General features: G+C 45.0%; 1 protein-coding gene across 4 annotated transcripts in view; it reads right to left on the bottom strand.

Annotated features, from left to right (window-relative positions):
• The window catches only part of CDAN1 (codanin 1), a 40663-nt gene extending 16611 nt beyond the window's left edge, over positions 1-24052 (bottom strand). For 2 of the 4 annotated variants that reach the window (XM_067557901.1, XM_067557902.1), the window contains exons 1-16: positions 23824-24052; positions 17734-18440; positions 15248-15472; positions 14262-14455; positions 13650-13769; positions 12008-12086; positions 11450-11570; positions 10274-10383; positions 9482-9571; positions 9148-9223; positions 6684-6892; positions 5957-6071; positions 4035-4178; positions 3170-3336; positions 2418-2499; positions 1210-1299 (exon numbers count right to left, since the gene is read on the bottom strand). In XM_067557901.1, the coding sequence (XP_067414002.1) occupies positions 1210-1299; positions 2418-2499; positions 3170-3336; positions 4035-4178; positions 5957-6071; positions 6684-6892; positions 9148-9223; positions 9482-9571; positions 10274-10383; positions 11450-11570; positions 12008-12086; positions 13650-13769; positions 14262-14455; positions 15248-15472; positions 17734-18440; positions 23824-23919 (2625 nt within the window). In that variant the 5' untranslated portion in view covers positions 23920-24052. Of the gene's footprint in view, positions 1-1209; positions 1300-2417; positions 2500-3169; positions 3337-4034; positions 4179-5956; positions 6072-6683; positions 6893-9147; positions 9224-9481; positions 9572-10273; positions 10384-11449; positions 11571-12007; positions 12087-13649; positions 13770-14261; positions 14456-15247; positions 15473-17214; positions 17231-17630; positions 18441-23823 lie in introns of those variants that run through there. The other 2 variants (XM_067557904.1, XM_067557903.1) reach the window with 2 other exon arrangements.
• Between the last annotated feature and the right edge of the window lie 105 nt (positions 24053-24157).

Raw genomic sequence — 24157 nt, 5'->3', positions numbered from 1 at the left:
CACAGAGAGCGCATTCCTGCCCTCAAATGTGCAGTGAACTGTGCTGCATCTCAGAGAGATCTGCCATTGCTTGAGCTTTAGTCCTGATCACTGCCAAAGCCCTGCTGAGAATGGATGGCTCTAGGAAGGGATTAGGGACCCCAGGGGAGGCCTGCTGCCCTGACTGCCACAGACTGGGGTAGGAGCTAAAACTAGAAGGAAAGTAATGAACACACAGCTACTAAGAATAAAAGCTCCACCACTGCTTCCATGCAGATATACAGAATCCACTTGAGTTGAGAAACTGGCCTATGGAGTTACAGGACCCCTCCACCCCTGCCATATTACCATATGGCACACCCAAGAAGGGCGGGGATCAAGGGAGAACCTAGCATCCCATCGTTGCAGGCACTGTATATTGAACATATTTAGGAATAGCTGCAATAGGGTTCTGCATCTCCCCTCTGCCATCAGCGGTGTGACTGGTATGTACTGCACTGTAACAAGATACTCCCATATAGTGGTGAGACAGGGTGGAAGCTCCCACACCCACAGATAGCAAGGAATATGAGATCTGAAAACTGCCTATTTGTCGACTTGAATTTTTTACCCTCTAAACTGTTTTTTGTTCAGGTGCTAATTACCCTTTGCCATGCCAGCTCTACTGTAGAGGATCCCAATACAGCAGGCTTATTATAAAAAAGGTTTGAGTCACCTATTTTCTGTTTCTGTTCTGTCATTACTCCTAGCAGCTGGAACAAGCTGGAACTCTCACACTCATTCTGCAACTGTGGATACTCTATCAAGAACAGCATAGAATCTGTAAACAAACGTGCTTGTGTGCTCTCGCAATGCCTCTCATCTCCTCTGCAAAGCATAATCTGAGTTCACATTGTCCAGGCTCTCTCTAGTTTAGAGTGACATTGGCAGTTTACCAAAAGCCCTGAGGGGTAATTTGCATAAAACAAGCAGATTGCAGCTGCCTGTTTTTAGCGTGAGGTCCAGCCCATGGACACTACAGGTCCCAGCATGCAATACAATCTGACCAGTCAGACAAGCTAAAGCATTGCATGCTGGGGCCTGTAACATTTTTGTTCAACACATCTGCACTGAAGATAAGCCACTAAACACAATGTTGAACTCCACAGGCGGCACTTGGCCTGCAGGCCACCCATGCCTCAGTCAATCCGCAGCAAACATTAAAGCAGCTGCTATCACGTTCAAACTTACCAAAGCCTGAGCAGATGTCATAGTGTCCCTCATCAACCCCTCCTCTCTGACTTCACTGGTAAAGAACAACTCCTCTGGGACCGAGGGGACCTGGAATACAAACCCTCACTAGCTGCCATTCACTGGCAGTTGAAAGAGTGAAATTCCCACCCTGTAGCTGGAAGTGTGAGTCTTTCAGTGTTTAAAAATATATATTCTGCCACTGAGTATCCTCCACACTTTGCCAGACCCACCATGCCACAGGTAGCTTCTCTGCATGAATAAAGAGTTTGTTACCCACCATTTCACATATCCCAACCTCCCACCAGGGAATCTTTCATATCTCTCACCAAACCCCAGGGATCTCTGACTCCCTTTAACCCAGGCACCATTCTCCCAGCTGAGGACAGAATGGGACTCCCTTTGGAGTCTCATCAATGACATTTCTTAATCAGCCGGACAAGTTTTCGGTTGATTAATGCAAAGCACTGCCACAGAGTTCAGCACACTGCCTCTGCAGTGGGGGACAATTTCCAATTTTAGTGGGAACTAACGCGTGCACTCGTAACTGGCAAAGCCCTTTGCTCTTGAGGAAAAGTGCTATATGGTTTGATGAAGATGGGACCCTATAGAAATAAACTATGGAACTGACTAGACAATGAGATCTTCTCTACAGGAACTTTGAAACCACCTACAGCAGGGGTGTCAAACTCACTGATGGTGAGGGGCCAAATTCTCATAAACTGCAGTTCACAGGGGCCATGCAATACTCTCTGCCGAAAAATTCGGGCCATCTTCCCCTTTTCGGCGGCGGGATTTCGCAGGGGACCGTTGCCGGACTGAGTGCATTGCCGCTTTAAGGGATTTCTTTGCATCCGGCATCAACTCTTTAAGACATTTCACGGACTCTTAAACCAGCAATGCTGTAGGCAGAGAAATCTCTTTAAGTGCCAATGCCCTCACTTTGGGCGGCAGCACGTCTCAAAAAAACTGGCCGGACGCGGGCCGGATCAAAAAGGTTCCCGGCATGCGGGGCCGTACATATGAAACCCCTGACCTACAGAATTCTACAGCAGAGATGTAAATCTCTATTAAATTATATAGGAATGTTAATAAATCCCACTCTCTACAGAAAGGATTTTATGTTTTTTTTAAACTCATTTTCAATTATTTTCTATTCATTTCTATAACACTTTTCCTCCAGCCATTTACATTTCCAGCTATCGTACCTGAAAAAGCCAGCCCAGCACTGCAAGTATCAGTAGTTTGTTCAGGAAACTCATCTCCTTATCTTCAGAAAGGAGCATGCACCTGCCATGGAGAGAGGGAAGTGGAAGAGACCATTAAACTTCAGCTGCATTAATAAAAAAAAAATACTCGCGCTATATTGTAACTTGTCTCCATGCTCTTCATTTCCCTGATGTGTTCCCTGCCTTCTCTACCTTCGATCTCGGGATGTTTTGAGCAGGGAAGATATCTTACTGTGTGTGTGTTTGGGGGTGGGGTTGTATAATGTGCATTGTACATTTGGTCTGTAGCAGCCAAAGTTTGGTGACCTTCTTAAGACATGCTACAACTCCCATCTCTTTGTCCTGGTTTTTATGGAGGGGAGAAGAATTGAGAATATTTGGGTACTGGGGATCTTTGTGAAGGGACTTAAGTTTATATTTTGCAGATGCAGGTGCACAGTGTGTTTGAAGACACATGGGGAGTTTTATATATTTGGTCACACTTTGTATTTTAAATCAAGTGTTAAAGGTTCCAAGAGCTTGGGATGGAGTAACATAGCATAAAATCAAAAGAAATAAAAGTGATTTACAGTCGTAACAGGGACAGAAGAATTAAGTGATTTTTATAACTGTCCCACATGAAGGCCAGCATGCAGCCACACAGCCACCATCTTGGAAGAAGAGTGGGATGTGATTATCACTTCAAAGAAATGTTCTCAAGCAGACTCAAGCATCCTTGCCCAGTCTCTCACCTGTACAGCTGCAGCAGGAGGGAAAATACCCTCCCATAGTAGTCAAGAAATGGAGCAAAATGATCCACAAGGGACAGGAACTCTACAACCCAAGGAACGGTAAGGATAGTACGCCGGTCCAAGATAGATCGTCTCAGGAGCTTCAATACATCCAGTACAGGTAGAGTCTTGATGGACAACACACATTAAGTCAACTTAAAAATAGTTTGAAGCCAACTTTTCACACTTTAAAAAGAAAATCCACATCTATCTTATGGCTTTTCTTTTCATGATTTAACTCTATACAATTAATTGGTAAAGAAATGGCTAGTGTTTATATATCTCTAACCTACAGTGGCTGGAGACCTATATACATTAAATATCCTGCTATTAATAGCTAGTAGAGATCCTACTGAGAAGATGGGCTTCTGGCTAGAAGCCTGACAATTCTTGGGTTCAATTCTTGCAGTCAGTAAAAGGTAATCTGCATTTAGTCTGACATATTAGTGGGGTGAATTGAGTGGAGAGCTGAGACACTCCTGAAAGTGTTTCTGGCAGTAGAATCTTACACAATGCAACGGAAGTCTTACCAGCCAATTCAGGACTCTGATACGATGGCCATGATTCAACAGCATCAACAAGTTCAGCACCGCACCACTTATTAACACCTCCCTCTTCTCTATTTCATACACTCCTCTTCACCCGACACGACACACGTAGGAAACCAGGCACAACTCTGTGGAATGTCAGCCTGGAGACTGTTCTACTTCATGAAATGATGCTGCCAGAGGCAGCAGAAAAATACTTTCACCTGGGGCAAAGGAAACTTACTTGCCCAGCAAAAGCCCAGAGAGGGTACAGGCTAGTTTTCTAGCAGGTAACTTACTTGGTTCCTTAATGCCACTGCAGACTCCTGCAAGTCTCTGCTTGGTGGTTCAACTGTTCGGTATGGCAGGAAAACAAGAAATCCCAGAAACTTTGCCAGGAGTCGGAGAGTCATCAGGGCCACAGTGAAACGCTTTTTTTCATCCTGAAATGGAGAAAAGGAAAACTGGTCAGAAATAACACCAAACTGGGAAGCAGCAACCTGCCAGAGCTCTTCACTTCCTGCCTGGGAAATGCCTCACATCTTCATCCTCCTCCCACTCTCCAATAAGTTCTTCCCCCACAACACGGCAAATGGCACACTGCAATATTCAAGTCTCCTTCAAAAGTGGAGTTCGGCAACCAAGTACACTGGCAAGAGTTCTAAGAAGGATGTTTAAAGGACCTGGCCCTTCTCTTCAAAGCCCTGAATGGACAAAGACTGAGCTATGTGACCTCATGTCTTTCCACTTTTCTCCATGGCAGCTGGGTTCCACAGAAATGCTTCCACTGACAGAATCCAGGTTTCAACTTGAAGAGCGTTTTCAGCAGAGGACCCTAAACTGTCAAGCTCACTGCCACAAGAGGTGAAGATGATCCCACCTCTTCCAGCCTTCAAAATCTCACCACTTCCATCAGGCATCCTGTTAAGCATGCTGCAATACAAACCCAGAAACATGATCCTGGGGCATGCCATTTAGACCTACAAAAGCAGCTTAGAATTGAGTGCAGGTAGAGAGCTGGCTCCTCCTCCAGAGGGACCAGTGGTGTATATTTTAATCAGTGTAACTGCAACTAGATATTGTGGCGATGGGCACATTCAAATTACATACATAAATGGCTGTACACAGCTCCTGTCTCCACTGTTGCAATGGCTACTCAGAGGATAGTCCTACTATTACCATAAGCAACAAATGAATCCAAGATCTTGGTCATAAAAAAAGAAAATAAGCAGCTGCTCAGACAGTCAGACTTCCATATTACCATCCTCAACTTGATATTCCTGCACTCTGCCATCTCTGGCAATGAAGCATGAGCATCAGCCGAGCAGCAGCTGCATATCCCTGAGAATTCAGAGAGCAGTTTCATTCTGAAAAGTGACTTGGTGAAGATGGCAGCCAGGAGGGGGGTCCTACGTGTGTTCTGTCTCAGTGACTCCAGACTGTTTGCTCATCTTAGAGGCTGCCAGCACCACAAACACAACCTGGGATCTCAGTCAAACTAAGTTCTTTCTGGCTTGTGCAACATAATCAAAGATTCTGCTGGCCATATTCAGCCCTCTGTTACACATGTGCAACCTTCAGGATTTTAGTGGAGTTGCACAGCTGTAACTAGGCAAAATATGGGAACAATGGGATTGCAGTAAGCTCTACAATGAGAATTTAGTTAACGATTTTGCTGATGATGCCTAAGCCAGAAGAAAATCCAGGTCTCTCTCCCATAGGTAGGCTGGCTCTCAGGGTTAACATGATTTTTTTTTTTAATGTTAAAATTTACTTTATTTATAATGCAGTCAGTCCACCTGACTCGACATACACTGAACAGACCTGCTAAGATGTCTTTAAAAAAAAACCCCAAAACTTGTCACTTTTCAGAGCAGAACTACATTTTAAGAGTTGCTAAACACCAAAAGGCACCATAGTTTACAAGACAGCTGAAACTATAACTGAGCACATGTAGATGGTAGTAGGACACAAGGGCAAAGTTAAACTGGCTATTGAAACCTCAGTGGAAAGTTTTTTACCTCCCAGACACACTGGCGTAACAAAAAAGTATTCTAAAATACCATTTAAGGAGGATAAGAATTACAACTGAAACTGGATATTAAACAAGTCTTATTATATTTATAATCACTGTAGCAAGTAGGAAGCCCTCATCATGGATGAGCTGTAAGACTGATCCAATGAACAAGTTCTTAGCAGATGTCTGGAACACACAACTCACCTGTTCATCCATATCGGTCTCCCCATCACTAGGTTCATGCTCTACCAAAGTAAGGCTATCCAGCTCGAGTATCTTTAGACACAGGCTATCCATCAGATGCTGGTTGAACTGGTAGCTTCAGTAAAAGATGAAAAGTCAGACTGGAGGTGAAAACAGCAGTGGAATCTCAACTAGCATTCAAGCCTTAATCACTGAAGTTGGGGATGTCCAATACAAAACATCAATTCATTTAAGGGAGGAGCTCCAAGTGCATTTTGTGGCCAAGAATAGCACTGTATAACAGCCAAGCAGAGCATGGGCAGACTCCATGCGGGTCTCTGGACACAGCTCTGTCAGTGCACTAATTAACCTTGACATTAACTAACCACTTTTTCCATTCTAATCTTGGGAATCCAGGACCCCCTCTGGCAAGACATTCAGTTTAATTTTGTAGTAAGCTAACTAGTAACTAGCCTGATGTAGCTCTTAGGAGGGGAAAATGGATTGCATGTGCCAGTGGATATAAGAGCAACTTGGAAACGATGCCAACCAGGAGTACTTAATGGGCAGTGCAAATGGCATTCTTCCTCAGAGTTTGAAAGCGTCCCCACTTGGGCTCCACTGTCCCACACAGCTGGAGTTCTAAGACCAGTCTTTGAGTTGACTCTCAGACTGCAGCACAAGGCAGTGGTATTAGCCAACAACCAGCCAAACTTCACCGAGGCAGAAGCAGTGATATGCAGCTAACCTTCCGGCACTGAGAATGAAGTCCCTGAAGAACTGCTGGCACCCAGGGAAGGCAGGGGGTGGACAGGGCCCTCTGATGCTCTGAGGAACGACAAATCTCTCCTGTAGCCTCTTCAGCCGGCTCAGGTTATCGGAACCCAGCATATTAAGGACATCCTGGTCTGGGGTGTCTCCCCAACTTGTGCCTCCACCAATAGGACCTTTACACATCTTCAGGAGAGGGAAAAAGGAGAGAGATGTGAAATGTATAAGATTTTTTTTATCTGGGATATCTTGCCCCAACCACTCACTGTGCCCCATAAAAAGCCTTTTGCTGTAGGAGCTTTCTATCCAATGCAAAGAACTGAATGTGGCTCCCTACAGAACCTGTGAATGATGCATCCTTCAGCCACTCAAAGGGAGGAACATACGGAAGGGCGCACATGCTGCCCTCCCAGCCCTTTCCAGCCTACTAGACTCAGAAATGGAACCCAGATCCCACACATTAATACTAGGCCCGTAGGTTGCTGGACCAGCCTGGCTTCTTATTACATAGAGAGAATATCAATACCATGGAGAACTGTACAGCCTGCATGAACCATTCAGAGTTCAGTCTTCCACAGTTTAGCCCACCGCTCAGGGATCATGACTATTTAAGACTGTACTACCTCCCATTGTCACCTACAGTATGTCCCTGGTCCAGATTCTGTGGGGCTCCTCAATGCTTCAAAGATTTTTAGTAGTATTTGCAGAGGCTCATCCACATGGAGAGCTACTGCTCACCACTCTGATGAAGAGGTCTTCAAGTCCCCAAAACTAATCAGGTATCTAGGCACCTCAAGGATGCAACTTTAGAGCCTGGCACCACACTGAGAAGTATATGGAATAGTGGATTAACATTTACTGGGTCTCAATGATTCTCAACTGAATATGCTCAGTTTACAAAGGAAAATCATTTTACAACTGTCAACCCTGTAAATTCACCCTGGGCTCTGAGAGTCAAGTTAGATCCCTTCCTGCTTAGATATTTATTACAAATCAGAATTTGGCCTGCTGGATCTGGGAGGTCAGTTACACCTGTGCCTCACTGCAGACAAAACATTTTCAACTTAAGTTTTCAGTTACACATGTGAAACCCTGTTGTCTTCAACAGGAATGCACAGATGTAACTGAGGGAGAAATCTGCCCTTGCCATTGGAACTTTGTGTAAAAATGGCATCTTCTTCTGCAGATGTGCCCCCTGTGTCTCCATAGTTGTCATGTACTGATTTTAGTGAGGAAAATACAGTTTTACTACTCTTTACTTTTGTTAGCCTTGCAGAAGCATCATAGCTAAGAGATTGGGATTCTGAACAGAATTGTTAACAGTCTCTTTTCAGATTAGAAGTACACTTGAAAGGTGGGATTTTCAAAGGTGACTAAGGGAGTTAGGTGTCCAACTCTTAAACCGGGCACCTAATTCCCTTAATCTCCTTTGAAAATCCCAGCCTAAATGGACATCAACTTGAAATCAAATTGATTTCAAAAATATGTATTGCAAGTACTACACCTGCCAAAGACTCTGACAATTTTTGTAGGTTTAGATTTAAAAAAAATATTTCTTTATTGTGCTTTGTGAAAGAAGACCCCCCGCAAACAAGGGAAACTGACCAACTATATGGGGTCAGCAATGGAAATGATTAAACACAAAGCAACCAAGCAGAAAATTCTCTCTCTACTTTCTCACACTTAGTGACCTCACACATTACTTGGAATGACAGCAGGCAAAGAAGTTAAATAGAACAACAATGCTTCAAAAACAGCACTGTGTCTTCTTGCAGGAATAAATAAACCAAACTCAGGGGGCATTATATCCATACCACAATCCAGCAACAATTAATTCCACTGAGAAACATAAACAGACATAACTGGGCAAGCCTGAATCAGATATACATCAATGTCTAAACATTTTTTTAAATTTCCAAATGTGTGAATTTTTATTGGTGGTAAAAAGTGCCAGGTAAACAGCTATCGAGACTGAATTACTCTGTATTCACAGCTCCCTACACAACCCTAGCAATGTGCCACAAACCTGACCTAGACAGATCATCTTTAAAATAGAACAGATTGAGTAATCCAGTCTCCGTCATCCATTAATGCCCTGGTGTCTGTCCATTTTGGTATGGATACTTGTCCATTGGGAACTGCACTGAGAACAAACTTACTTTACATAGGCCACTCAACAATCATTAAATAATGGTAGCTTTCTACCACCCTGTGCTGGATTTGAACTGAATCTAGAGGAGAAAGACTCACTGACTCATTATTAATTATTCCTCTGAGATATCCATTCTCTCACCCTTGCCGCCCCCCAAATAATTCCATTCTCTCAGGAAAGGATTCATTTACAGCTAAAGATGTGGGTACAAATATATAAATATTAGATTACATTTCACTATAGCTCAGCGAAACTGCTCTGTTTATAGAAAACACAATAAGTTATTTACCTGGATAAGCTGTTTCTGAAAGAGCCTGGCAAAGTGGCTGTGATTATAGGCTGCTGTGAGGTGAGTCATCATAACCCTGTGAAACAAAAACTGCTAAATCCAAGAAGAGCCAGTCAAAACAGAGTTTGCATACAGCTATAGCAGAAGCACAATGTGACTTCTTTAAAAACCAAAGCCTTATAATGCTATTCTGCTCCAAAACATGATACTATAAAGTGACATCTTCTTTATAATTAGCTCTGTGACCTGTGTGCACCTGCTGGCTTCAAGGACAAAAATAAGTTTTTACTGTATTTCCCATTAGCACAGCAGAGCTGCAGCATCAGTCTCCTACCTGATCCTGCTGCCCAGAACTCTTTCAAAGTCCCAGCCTGGTTTTTCATGGTTATCCTCCCATTCACGCAGCAATTCATAAAAGATGTCCCTATTGAACAAAAGATACAAACATGTCAAGTCCTGGGCCTTCCGCATTCGAACTAACAGCTGGTGGATGCCCAGCCATCCGTTCACAAGATATCTCCTACTGCAATATACCCAAAACTGAATGAAAGTCATAACCAATGTCCTATGTATTCTACCATTCTGCAGCAGTGACAATCACCACTGAGATTATTAGTTTCATTCTTTAGTCCATCACTGACAGATGCTCTGCTTCCTCTGCCTGAGCTCAGGCATGACGACCAAAACACTCATCCCATTATTAGACAGAGTAGGGGGTCAGATAAGCAGAGGAACCTGTGTGATGGATCTCTCAATGAAGAGAATAGGAACCACATGAAATCACCTAAACAGGAAAAAGAGAACAAGTCAACAGAAGGTGCTCAGCCACTCTCCCACCACAAAGTGGGAAAGAGACAGAAAAAAGCAGCTCCAAAAGCAGAGTTGAACCAGCACTGTCTTGTGCTGCACTGGCATATCAACTTCTGTAGAATTTAGGCTTCCATTGTTTAAAGAGGTTAAATCCCTAGTCCCTGAAATGGTAAAGGCTTATGATTTTAGAGCAAAAGGTCCCCAGGTCTATCCCCACCATGCTGTATATGTGCAGTATAGCTAGATGTTATGGCATTCAACTGTTCATGCCCATGGATAGATTATACCCCACACTGCAAAACTGGAGGACACTTACCTTTGCTTCTTAAATATATGAAAAGCTCTGTCACTTGGAAAGTTAGAGCGATTGTCAGTTTCTGGCTGGAAAGACACAGACTGTATAGACGAAGGCAGCAGGAGGGACACCTATTGAACATAAAAGAATCCATTAGTATAATATAATTCCCTGATTTGACACACAGCCGAACAGTTGGAAGGGTAAAAAGAAATGAATGTGAATTTAGATATCACAGTCATGCTGTTCAGACACTAACCATTTCCCAACCACTATTGATTAACTGCTGGTCAGCACCAGTGCAGAAGAGGCATAGACACAGGAACCAACAAGATGGGAAAGGGCATATCCTATCACTTTTGAGGAACTTTCCAGAGACCAGGAGAATGGAACTAGCATGGACATGCCCTGAAGAAAGAGCCATGTGCAATCATTCAACACGTCAGCTCAACACAGGGATTCTGAGAAGGTGAAGCAACAGCTGGTGATTCCCATGTTATTTTTCCTCCCCTCTTCTGAAAGAGAGAGAATCCCTTCAGTCAGTAAAACAGCTTCATCACAGCTACTATGTAGGCTCCTATATGACCCTCATCGCATGAGCACTTCACAATCAGTGGATTTTATCTTCACAACGCTGCTGTCAGGAAGGGAAATACAACCCCCATATTTAATTTATTTTTTAAACAGATTGGGGACTGAGGCACAGAGTAGATTAAGTGTTTTGCCCAAAACAAAACCAGGAAGTTTGTAGCTGAGCTGTGAAATGAACCCAAGTCTCCTGAGTCACAGTCCACTGCTATATCCACTATGCCATCTTTTCTACCTCCAGACTCACCACAGGGAAAAGGTTACAGGTGAAATCCTGGCCCCACTGAATTCACTGGAAGTTCTGCCATGGATTTCAATGGAGTCAGGATTTCATCCTAATTGCAATAAAAGTTAGCTAAAGGAATTCCCAGCTGCAGGTCATTGGCCCTAGCAATACACAAGTCCAATCCGGGCAGGAGAGGGTAGGTTTAACATAGTCTCCAAAGAAATTGAGAAGTGAAGCCCAGAGCAGGATGAACAGGATTTAATCTCACAGCCATCATAAACAGGCTGTGACAAGGCAGAGATAGGCAAGCACATTAGTGGGAACCCCGTGGAATTTCATACATACAACCTTCTAAGGGTTGTTCTTTTTTTTTTTTTTTTTACCTTGGCTGTGCTGCTTTCATAAGCCTTCATAAGCCTCTCGTGCAAGCCAGGGGAAAAGGATGCAATCCGCTCATTCTCAGCCAAAAGTTTCAATGTCCCCTTTTCTAAACGGGAAATAATTCTGCCAAGAGAACACACATGGAATACAACATTGGGAGAGAAAATCTAAACAAAGTGTACATACTTGTTTAAAAAAAAACAAAAAACCACAAGTTTAACCACTAGTCAACCGGGAACTGGATCCTACTGGCATCTGAAGCAAAACACCAGTTCGACCAAATTCCAACTGCATTTTGGATGTGTCACTTCCTAACCCACCATCTCCCTGTGTGGACACTTATACTGAAGCATAATGGTGTAGAGGCCACTACAAAGAAAGGTCCTAGTTTTCTAATTTAGGTCAAGTAATTAACTCAGTGCATGACTTTGTGCAAATTACTCAACAGGATGCCCCTAAAATGACCTCCCTCAAATCCAGACAAACAGTCACGCTCTCTCTCTCTCACACCCCCCCACCCCCCACACACATCCCCACAGAAAGAGAAATGTTCAACTTACTCAAATTGACAATCCAAGACCTGCACAGCAAAATAAACACAGTTGTGTACGTTTCGAAAATGCTGCCTCTCTATTGCATCTGAAAACAGCACATCAGGAAACAGCATTTAACAACAACTGGTGGAAAATTCAGAAGCTAAATGCAAATATCTAATGCAGTTAACTGAGAGGAATGTAGGAATTAACATACAGTCAGATCTTTGGTCTATCAGGACCAGTAACCTCCTTGCACCAGTGCCCATTTTCTGACACATCACATGAAGACAAAGTACCCCCTTAAAAATACCCCATTCTAACACAGTTGGCCAAATGTACTATGTTGTATGAGGGGAGGATTCTTCCTGAATTAGCTGGGGCCTGCCCTGAACCTTGAGACTTGACAGCCATAATTTGAATTGGCATAATTACCAATGTTCTTGCTGGACAAAATTATCCACCTTTTATACTTAACAGAGGGCAATCACTTCCTAGATCAGAGAGTTCATGTAAACGCCTTAAATCTCAGCCTTGGACAAGAGGCTGCTCCTCTCTTAAGGGCCAATCCTATAAGTAATGGAATTTCCACTGATGTCAGTAGGAGTTACACATATACAGGACTTGCAGGAGTGAGCCCTTACAAGGCAGGTGTGCACTCCTGCAACAGCATCAGTGGAATTCCACCCATCCGCTGCTTGTCAAAACAATCAATCCAAACTGATTTGGAACAGGATGAACACAGGGGCAGTGCTAAGCCCACAGACTGCCAACTGTGGGCCAAAAACTAATGCAATACAACCAATTATTAGAGTCCTCTAGGCAGTGGCATGGGTGCACCATGATACCAAAGTCAAGTCCGACTGGGGTCCTTTGGATCCATAGGTGACAGAACAATAAGAAGAAGAGCTAAAAATGGAGCCTCTTCCTAACCGACACACCAGGAGCTAATTCTCACCTGGACATCACCCTTTCATACCTTACCCAGAAATCAAGCTGCTGACTAGCTTTTCGTAAGGTCCAAATTTGCCAAAAGCTTGCATACAACTCCCATTGACATTGATAGGAACTGTACACGTGTCCCTGGGAAGAATTAGGCCTTTAACTTATGATGGATTCCAGCAGTATTTCTGGGTTTGAAGGAAGTGATAGGAGAAGGAAATCTGGTGAATCACTCCTCTCTGAAAATTTGTTTCAGTAAGTAAACATGGGAGTTCTTCGACAATAGCAGTGAGCTACCATAACCTGGTTTTTAATAGCCTACTAGATTATAAAATGCCCATTCATTCCAAATGTCAAACTAATTTGGTGGAGGGCCACATATTTTTACTTATCTTCTCTACAAACTCAGGGCTAAATACCCCCTTTATTCCATAGTGGAACATCTCCTGATATCAATGGGAGGTGTATACAAGATCAAGGGTAGACACTGGTCTTTTTGTAGTAACTAAGCTTTTAAGGTTTTTTATATGTTCACTACCCTAATGCCATATCCCACAGTGCTCTGCCAATTCACTTAACACAGGCCTCAGAAGTCTTCAGTAGTAATGACTTTTGGTCACTAAGTCCCTGAAGCCGGATTTAAACCCCTTGAGTCAGAGGCGATATGCTCTGTATCCCACTACCAGTCTTGGGAGCAAGTTAGTCACCCTTCAATAGCATTGCTGACCTTTACATCTTTGACTGAATTCCAGGTCATTCTTGCCATCTTCCGAAGAAGTTGTTCCCTTGGATGTTAGCAGCTGCAGGACAAAAAAGAGCTCCAGGAAAATATTTGGAACCAGATTTTCTGAAAGAGGAAGTGAGATAAAATGGCCAGATACTCAGCATTAGTCTATGTTAATAAACCAAGATAATGATAAGGATAATCAAATCTCAAGCTTCGAGTCTCAGCTGATCCATACAGGACTCAACAATGCTGATTCAGGTGTTTTACCTTCATTCTCCCAAAAGCTAAACCATGGGTAACAGTTAAAACAGCTTATAAACCACTTCAACCTAACGAGTATTGCCAGGGAAGAGTCCTGGGCTCTGGTATTCACTTTGCATGTTGCGCCAATACAGTTCAAGCCAGCTGAGGCTCAGGGAATTGTGTAGGGCCCATCTCGTTTTCTAGGCTTCTGCCCAATGAGGGGCGGGTATATTCTTTTAAGTAGGTGGGAGGGCTCTGTTTATTTTTCTAGGCAGCACTCAGTTATATTAAGTCATCAGTGCACTCTGGAAATAGTATTTAAAGGAGATATTCCACACCATGGCCATCTCACTACTCCCAGTTCCTTACCTGATATACAAGATGAATAGAGTTGAGCCAGCTGTTCCAGCTGTTTCTTGCAGGAGACTTTACTGAGATCTGCACAGGTCACTAGATGGCTATCAGTAGGGAGGCTTGCACTCCAACTGTAATTCAGATTGGTAGGTGTACTGTGATTCAGAGACAGCCCTGCAGGAGAAGATGTTTGGTGCAGCAACTTGCATCTGAAATTCAAGTCAATGACTTACAGAGGAACTGAGGATGACATACACCACACTCAACACAGGAAGAGTTCTTCACTATATGGGTTGCTGGGATTCTTACAAGAACTGATCACAACATTTATAAAATCGAATGCAGTTTCCATACAGGAGGATGGGTTAAATTACCTAATACATCCATTTTCCACCTAATTACAAAGGATTGTCTCATGATTAAGGCACAGAACTGGAATTCCAGAGAATTGGGTTATAATTCTAAATCTACGATGACTCAGTGTGACCTTGGGCAAATCACTCAACCTCTCCGTTGTATAGCTTCCCATTTCCTAAAACGGGAATAATACCTACCAAATTACACCTATGCACACCCATTAGCTTTCAGTAGTCGGTACATAGGTAAAACAGAGCATCACTGAAAGACAATGGTATTATACAGGTAATATCTGTGAGTGCAGTCCCACCAGGTAAGGTTGGACCTTACTTTGAGGGTGCAGTCTGACCCACAGAACTCTGCATTAATGCAATACCGAGAAACTGAAATACAATAAATTTGGGACCAATATAATGCCAGAGTCACTCTGCAAAGTAGCAGCTCATCTTTAAGTGAGGAGTGAAGACTGAATTTTAAAACGTCTTAGTCTGATACTAGGTTCATTTTCATCTCATCTGCTTTTAGGTCAATTTTTGTTTAAACAATAAGTATCTGGTCTGGATATTTTCTGTTAATTGCCAACTTCTTATTGCCAGAGTTATGAACCACTACACATCCGTCCCCACCCCCTGTTCATGCTATACCGTTCTTTCTTCAGCATTTCCCTCTCCTCTTGAAGGCTGCTCCCTGTTATGGAAGTAACGTTCCCTTCCTGGGTGGCAGCAAAGGTTTCAGGACTTGTCCCAGATGGAAACTGAGCAGCTGGAGACTGGCTGACTGGCGTGGAAGTGAAACACATCTTGGGTTTTGAGAGGGGGCGTTCAGCACTCACTGGGGTTGGGTTGATTCGTCTTGATGGCTTGCTTTTGCTGAAACAGTTTAAGAAAGACTTCCACTTAAATGAAGCATAAACAGATCATGCAGGGGGAAAACAGGAGTCAAATCCTACAAACTCAGAAGATTTTGATGCCAATGTAAAATTGACAAGGACAGAGGAAATCAAGACAAAGAGTGGGTGCGTCCTACAAATAGAGACTTTAATTATCCTGATAAAGTGCAGTGTATTTCCTGCTACTCCACTGCTGTGGCTTAAAAGTAACTATGATCATTATGGGGGAAAAAGATGAAAAATGGATACTACTCTACTTATCTACACCACTCATCCTACATTGTCAGACTAGTAACCAAGGATATCCCAAGCTCTGGCTGCTCATCAATTCATTATTAGTCCCAAAATGTCCATGAAAGCATGATCTAGTGGCTAAAGGTGGTCACTCGAAGTCAGAACTCCCAGATTTCTACTCCTGCCTCTGCCACCTGTTTGCTTTGTATCCTGGACATAGTCTAATCTCTCTGTGCCTCGGTTTACCTATCCATATTGTTTACCCACCTCACAAGGATGATGTGAGGCATAAGATTTGTAAAGTGCTGTGAGATTCTTCGGGAAAAGGCTCCATAGAACAGTAATATGTCATTTTGAATGAAATGTTGTAGAAATTATGATAAAATCAGCGTTCTACACCTGACATCTCTTTTCTAAATGAATATGCAGCTTGGTAGGGACCCCACAAGACTATTTGTGCTGTTACTTCTGGACTTACATTTGACCTGTCTCCTCACACTTTTCACATCAGTCACTCTCTGCACAGTTTGAAATTTACTATTGGTGACGGAAATGCATCGTATCCTGCAGACCAAAGCCATCTCATAGAGCATCATAAGGATTTCCCATATTTAAACCTCCTCCTCCATGGGGAGCCCTATTTCTCAGCATTGAACCAAAGAGAACCAACAGTTCTAACCAGCTCTAAAATCAATTCAATTATCTGATTTTAGAACTGGATGGCGCCACTGTGCAGACTAGGTAGCACAAACCTGACTCTCCTTGCAAGGTAGTTAATTTTTTGTGGAAGATAATATCTCAGTGTAGACCAGACCTAACAGGAATTGATAAGTACAGATTCAACTGTAACTATGCCTCCTGGAAAGAGAGGGCACTTTCTAACCCATCCCTCATGGAGAAAGAGACCACTGACTCACAGGAAGAGAACTGTGGTAGCCCACATTGTGATGTGGAGAGCTGTGTGTCAGCTACTGTAGTATCTATTAGGAATTCTGAACCTATGAACTTTGGGTCGAGTAAAGGGAAGGAGAGTTAAGGTGGGTAAGATTAGGGTGCCAGACCTACATTATGTTCAGCTAAGTCTAGCTGGAGAGGCCTTTGCCTTAATCTGAAGAGGCCTTCCAGAATCACACGTCCTTCAGGTTCCTATAGATTGCCACCCAAAATCACTTTTCAAAATTTAGGTCGTGACTAACATGAGAGACCTTAAAGGGGCCTGATTTCACCACTAGGTCTCAAAGGAGAATCTCAGTTTTCATTTAAAAAAAAAAAAAGAGAGAGAGAGAAAAGGACAACTAGCTTGTACCACCAGGAAGAGCTGCCTCCCAACCAGCCCACCTAGAAGAGATCATTAGCAATCAAGGGAAACTCACGCACTTCAAGAACCAAACAGAACCCACATGCCAACCATCCACCTAGCCCATTACCGGAGGAGACCCATTTCCCCCTAACCACCACCGCACAGCCAGATAACACACGATGCCTCACCTGCCAATGCCGTTGCCACTAGAGGTCGCAGAATGCCTGTTTCCCATCCCAGCAGCCGTTCCAGACAGCAGCAGCAAAGTAGAGAGCCACCGAGGGCTTAATCTCACTAGAAAATCCTATCATGCTTAAATACAACTGTAAAGAGTCCAGAGAATGCTGACTGTGACGGCAAACAAGGACAAAGATGTGCTCAGCATCACATCACCATTGTCTTGACACCTCACAACTGTATTTAATAATGGTAAGATTTCCTAATGAAGTTGAGCCCCTAGAGGAGCCTCAGTAGGACACAAGGGAGGGGGAAACCTGGTGAGTTGAGAAATACTAGTTGCACAGCATAGCAACAGCCCCCAACCTGCAGTCTATTACAAAACATTCATAGCTGAAAAGGTATAAGAGCACCTATATATTGCTACCTGTGAGATAACAGTGTCAGCTGCTCCCAGGAAATAACCTACAGTCTCAATGCTGCCAGCATGATCAAAAAATAGGAGTGCAATAAGGAAGACTTGCTCTTACTTTGTCAAGCCAGAAGCAGCACTCATGGGCGGGAATTCCTCCAAGTTGTTCAGATTCAGCTGATCAGGTGGGGAATTGGTTGAGGTAGGACCCACCTCACTCTTTTTCCTCCTCCCACCACTCAACGATGTGCTGTCACCCTTCCCATCCTCCTCTTCATTGAGGCTTCGCCTCAGGTCCCGAGCCACCTGTCGGCCAGCAGCATTGGCAGAGCTGTTGCCTTTTCTTCTGCCTCGCCTCCCTGGCTGGACATCAGGTGTGGGCATAAGGAAGCTCCCCAAACTGGCCTTCTGAGATGAACGTTTCTCACTGTGGTTGAACACAGGGCTGCAACCAAAGCTTGGGCTGGTTCTGGGGAAATCACTGCAGGGGCTAGACAAGCTTGACCCAGCGAAGGCAGAAGAGCCACATGATGCAGCAGAAGAGGGAAAGCTAGCATCTGGGGTGCAGGAGTTAGCAGGGGTCCTCTGGGAAAAGAGCTGCATTCGGCTGCTGCATGACCCTGCTGAGTTGCCTGCCCTCCTTTCTGACTCTGTCCTTTGGCTAGCCGAGTTCCTGAGAGCCTTAGAATTTGGCGTTTTAGCAGGGGTAGAGGGCCCATTGGTCAAGATCTGACTAGTCTGCTCCCTTAAAAAATTCAACAGGAAAGGCACAAAGTCTTTCTGAAGCAAACCATGAGGTACCAGCTTGTCATGGACATGGTTCTCCTGCAAGGAAAGAGAAAAACACATTAATAAAGATACCCATGGACTCACTTTCTCTCAAATATTGTGCAGGAATTCACCATCATCACGGATTCTAACACTTTTAAATTGAGGGAGTATGCCTAGCAGTTACAGCCAGAAACAGATTCAGGAATTCTTTGTTCTAGTCCCAAATCTGACAGCTATTCCTCATGACCAAAGTTTCAAAAGCAGCAACTAATTTTGTCTGTCCAGCTGGAGACAATCGGGGCCTGTCTTATAGAAATACTTAGCACTCAGAACTGCATTTAGAATCACTGAGAGCTGTGCGTGATCAGCACCTCAAAGTTACACCCCTTTCAGATATCTCAAGTAGGGCACCAAAAATTAAGGCAAACAAAATTAGGGGACAATTTATGAAACCGGCAGCTTCTCTATGCCCCCGTTTCCTACTAATTTGTTAATACCACCTACTCCCTCAGAGGGCCCTCCAAAAATAAATGACTATTTGTGTAATGCTTTGAGATCCTCATGTGCAGGACATAAGAGAAGAGCAAAGCTCTTATTACATTTTAGTGAAGTCATATTATCCACCTGTGGGGATCAAAGAGCTTCAAATATAATATGGTGCATCTTTTATGATCCTCAGAGCAAATATTCAAGAAAGCAAAATAAAAATGCAAGATCAATATCTTTTAAATCTTAAATGGAAGGTAATTCTTTAAAGGGAACCATTTGTAAATTATCTGAAAATTCTACCATGGGCTTTTAAAAATTACTATAATACTGTAAAACCTTGTATACAGTGTAAAAAATTGCTCTGCTCTTTCAGTGCAGAGCATTTCTATTTTCCTCACAACAGAACTAGGCAAAGTTTGACACACAGCCAGAACAACTCTCTTGGATACTACTAACTCATTTTTATACTGAGACCTGGCAACTATATTGTCATACTCGTGCTTTCCTCCCTTTGGCCCTATGCAAAGAAGAAAAGCTTTGCTTCCCCAAGAAAGGCCCTGGTGAAATGGAAAGCAGGCAACTCAGAAGACATCAAGCAATTTGTTTGTATGGAGCTTTTTCTTAAGAAAGGAGATATGGAATTGCTGTCTTTCCTTTGCTTCATATATGTGCACTGCAAGAAGAACAGGCTGTAAGATTTGTTTGCGAATGCAAATGAATTTCAGTTTCCAGCTAAAGTATCAAACTTTGACAGCTGAGATAAGAAACAAATCTGTAAAGTTTCTCTGCTTTTCCACTGTTATATTTTTGGAAAACCAACAATGTGGTCTACTAGTTGGAGCACAAAATTGACAGTCTGAAGACCTGGATTTCATCAGCTCTGATGCAGACTTGTTAGGTGCCCTTAGACCAGTGGTCCACAAACTAGTCAAGCTCTCTGTCCCCCTCCCCAAAATGTAATCTGCCCATATCCCACCCCCCGAGAGTCACAGTCAGGAGCTAGGGCCAAAGCAGCAGCTGGGGCCAGGAGCCACAACTGAGGGCAGGGTTGCAGCAGGGGGCGGAGCTGGGGGCTAAGGTTGTGGCTAGAGCCAAGAGCAGAGGGAGGGATGGCACTCCCTCTCCAATCCCCCATGGGGGCTAGCCCAGGTCCTGCTGCTCCTCTGAATCTCTTCCTCCACGCACACCCCACACTGTGATCATGTAGTCTGACCTCCTGCACATTGTAAGACAAAGAACCTCACTCACTGCTATAACAGATCCACAATCTCTGGCTGAGTTTCTGAAGAAATCATGATTTAAAGACTTCAAGTTACAAAGAATCCACCATTTACTCTAGTTCAAACCAGCAAGTGACCCATGCCCTATGCAGCAGGGGAAGGCAAAACCCACCAGGATCTCCTTCAGTCTGAGTTGGAGGAAAATTCCTTTCTGATTCCAAATATGGCAATCAGTCAAACCCTGATGTCAGCAAAAGCCACCAACCTGACACCTGGGAAAGAATTCTCTGTAGCAACTCAGAGTCCTCCCCATCTAGTGTCCCATCCATGGGTGCCAGGGTTGTATAATTTTTGGTGGTGCCGGCTGGGAATGGCTCCTGGCCAGGGTGCTGGGCCCACATCACACAGGAGAGGAGTGGGAGCAGGGCCGGGAGGAGGGAGCAGCAGTCATGCTGCGCTGTTTGGGGACAAGGCCGGCTCCTTACCAGAGTGCTGAGCCCACAAGAGAGGGGGTGGGGGAAAGTGTGGGGCCAGGAGGGGGGGAGCCAATGCTACACCACTTTGCTTGGGGGTGGGGTCACTGCCAGAGCAGCAGCAGCTCTGAGTCTTAGCCAGCCGCTGACTGTGTCCAGGGGAGGGAGGCAGAACCGCAGGGCTGGGGGCTGCTGCGCTCTAGGCCTGCATGGCCCAGCACAACTGGAAGCTCCACAGTCGGCATTCCAGCAGCACAGAAATATTGGCGGAGCTGGGCCCACCGTCCTCAATATTGGTGAAGCGTGGGCACCATGGGCCCATAAAACTTGCCGCCTGCGGTCCCACCTCTGGACACTGGGGATATTTGCTACTAGCAGTCATAGATGAACCATGTGCTATTATAGGTAGTTTCATCATGCCATCCCCTCCATAAACTTACATGCTCAGTCTTGAAGTCAGTTAGGTTTTGTGCCCCCCACTGCTCCACCTGGAAGGCTGCTCCAGATCTATACTTCTCTGTCAGTTAGAAACCTTCATCTAATTTCAAGTCTAAACTTGTTGATGTCCCGTTTCTATGCATTTGTTCTTGTGCCAATACTGGCAGTTAACTCCTCTCTAAATATACCAGAGGGATAAATAGCAGGGAGAGAGAGAGCAGCCTTCATTTGGTTAGGCTAAACAAGCTAAGCTCATTGAGTTTCCTCTCATAAGGCAGGTTTTCCCTTCCTCTGATCATCCTAGTAGCCCTTCTCTGCACCTGTTCTAGTTTGAATTAATCTTTCTTAAACATGGGAGACCAGAATTTACACACATTCCAGATGAGATCTCACCAATGCCTTGTATAATGGTAATAACACTTCCCTATTTCTACTGGAAATACCTCACCTGATGCACCAAGACATTCACCTTGTCAGATCATCAGGTTTCCCACCTGTAAAATGGGCTCACAATGCAAGAGTAACTGGGTGAAATTCTAAGTTCTGTGTTACACAGGAGGTGAGACTAAATGATTTAATACTCTTCTGGCCGTAAAAATCTATGAAAATGCAGATATTACTTGTCTACCTCATAGGGGTAGTGTCTTAATGAGTGAGGCAGCTGTGAGGGTTAGTTATTAATATTTGTAAAGCACACTGAAGTGCTTACACAGAAAATGTTATACAGGGCAAAGCTCGTTTTCAAATACAACTCCAGACACACAATCACTCACAACCAAGTTTTAATTATTTATTATTTGTATTACAACAGAACCAAGAGGCCCCAACCAAGACTCACTGCTAGGCACTCTACCCATACAGGGAGACATTCCTGCCCCAAATAGATAACTGGGAAGAGAAAAAGACAAGAGGTGAAATGATTTGCCCAGGGTCACACAGCAAATTAGTGGGAAAGCCAGGGATGGAATCCGGGTCTCCTGATTCCCAGTCCAGAACCCTCTCACTAGACCTCAAATCTTTTTAAGCAATAATTCTTCTAGGTGGCAAAGCAGCACCTACAATAACTTCACTATATATCTCAATTTTATCTCTTTGTTTTACTTTATTTTTATGTCAAAACTGCAGTGAGTGTATCCTTAACCATTTGACTTTTTTTCCCACTGGATATAGATTTTCTCCAATGTGGGGGGAGGGAGGGTGTCTTTTTATTTATAATCACAATTACAAATAACTAACCTACATTTATACAGTACTTTTCTTCCCCAAAAAATTCCAAACACTTCACAAACATATTTAACAATTATCAATTCAGCCACTCCTTGATTCATAGTGCATTAAAAAATGGAAGCTGCTCAGCAGCAATGCTATACAATATATATACTCAATATATATAGTTTTAGACAGGAAGCTAAGAGAAATAGTGTAATTACCTGAGGTAGCATTTGGAAAAGACAGTACTTACCACCAAATGCAAAGGGATTTTAATGAAGCATTTTAAACCTCATGTCAGAGACAGCACAGACAGCAACATAGTACCCACAAGCACTCCACTGGGGCAATGAGTCATTACTAACTCAGAGGGATCAGTGTCACCTCTAAAATTGACAATCTCTTCCTGCAGCATCCTGAATTTCTTTTGCAAGTCTCCCATTCAAGTAATAACTAAGCTAGACCTCACTTGACTTATCAGGTTGATGAGGGGATGTTAATAGAATACCTTTAAAATAGTTGTTTGATAACTGCTTGTTGCAAAACCAGCAGATGGAGCTCACAAACGATAGGGATCCCCACACTTCAGGAACACAATACAAGAGCATTTTATGAGCGCTCTGTAAATACACTTGATATTCTAGCCTAGGCTGAGCACCTGCTCAGCTTTCACCCGGCCAAGCCTTCCCCAGCGGCTATAGACCAAAATAATAACCAAGCAGTTTTATAGAACACACCAAGGGCTTGCAAACTTGGTCCCGTTGACAAACTGCCAGAAACAAAAAGCTGCATATAATTAATGTAAAACTGGGCAGACTGTAGCTACCCGCCTCTTAACACATGAGCCCAGCTCATGGACAGCAGGGGCAGCGCTGAAAGCGGGGCGATGGGGAGGGCGCAAGGGAGCACACACCTGTGGCACTTCGTTTATTTAGGCATGGGTGGGGCTGGGTCGCTGAGGAGGAACACGCTCCAAGCATCGCTTTGCTTTGCCACCGCTACAGCGCCTCTCCTTACGAGACCCCCCGAGCCATTTCCTCCAGCCCGCTGTAAGCACCGCCTGCAGGGGCCAGGCCAGCACTGGCGAGCAGCCCCCCTGCGCCGTGGAGAGCCACCCAAACCCTGCCCTGGCGGGACTCCGCCTAGCCCTAGCAGGTGACCTCTGGGGCCCCTCAGATTAGTGCTGAGCACGACCCGGGGATCCGTCCCCGCCACAGGCTGCGCCTCCAGTCACACTGCACGCGGCAGCCCCGGGCCGGGGACACTCACGCCGAGACTTAGGGCGGCGCACTGGGCAGGCGGGGCTGGAGTGCGGAGGGAGCCCTGCAGCCCCGGTGCTCAGCCGAGCGGCGCCCAGGCGCGCTGGGCCGGGCGTGTGGCCCAGGGGCCGCTCCGGGGTTGGCAGGCAGGAGCCCAAGACGCCAGTCTCTAGCACCCCCCGCTACAAGGGCTGTTGGCCCGCCCGGGAGCGGGGAGTCCGGGCAGCCGCAGGCCCCGGCCCCTCGCTGCTGCTGCTGCCCGGGCCGAGCCGAGCCAGGCCGGGAGCTGCCCTAACGGGCTGAGGGCGGAGCAGCAGCGTCACACCAACGCTGCCGGGCTGCGCGTTACCTCGGCTGGGCGGTGGCTGGGGCCGGGGTCGAGCCACCGCACCACGGCGGCGGCTGCCACCTCCTCCCGCAGCAGCAACTCCAAAACAGCCGCCATCCCGGCCCGGCCCCGGCGGCGCGGCCCCGCCCGCCTCCGAGCAGGCGCACAAGGCCGCGGCGCGCGGACAAGACGAGAGAAGACGGCGAGCGCGGGCCCGGGCTGGGGACACCAGCAGCTGGGGGCGGGGCCAGAACGCTTGTAGCACGCGGGCGTGGTCGGCGCCGCCACCAGTCCTCCGCGCGACCCTGGCGGAACCGCGGCCGCGGGGAGGGTGAGCTCAGAAAGGGCGGAGCTC

Source organism: Emydura macquarii, unplaced genomic scaffold (genome assembly GCF_026122565.2).
Source record: "Emydura macquarii macquarii isolate MOO-44397 ecotype Brisbane River unplaced genomic scaffold, CSIRO-AGI_Emac_v2 contig_1876, whole genome shotgun sequence".
NCBI lineage: Eukaryota > Metazoa > Chordata > Testudines > Chelidae > Emydura > Emydura macquarii.
Note: the sequence above shows the minus strand (reverse complement) of the source record. Positions and strands in the feature narration are given on the sequence as shown.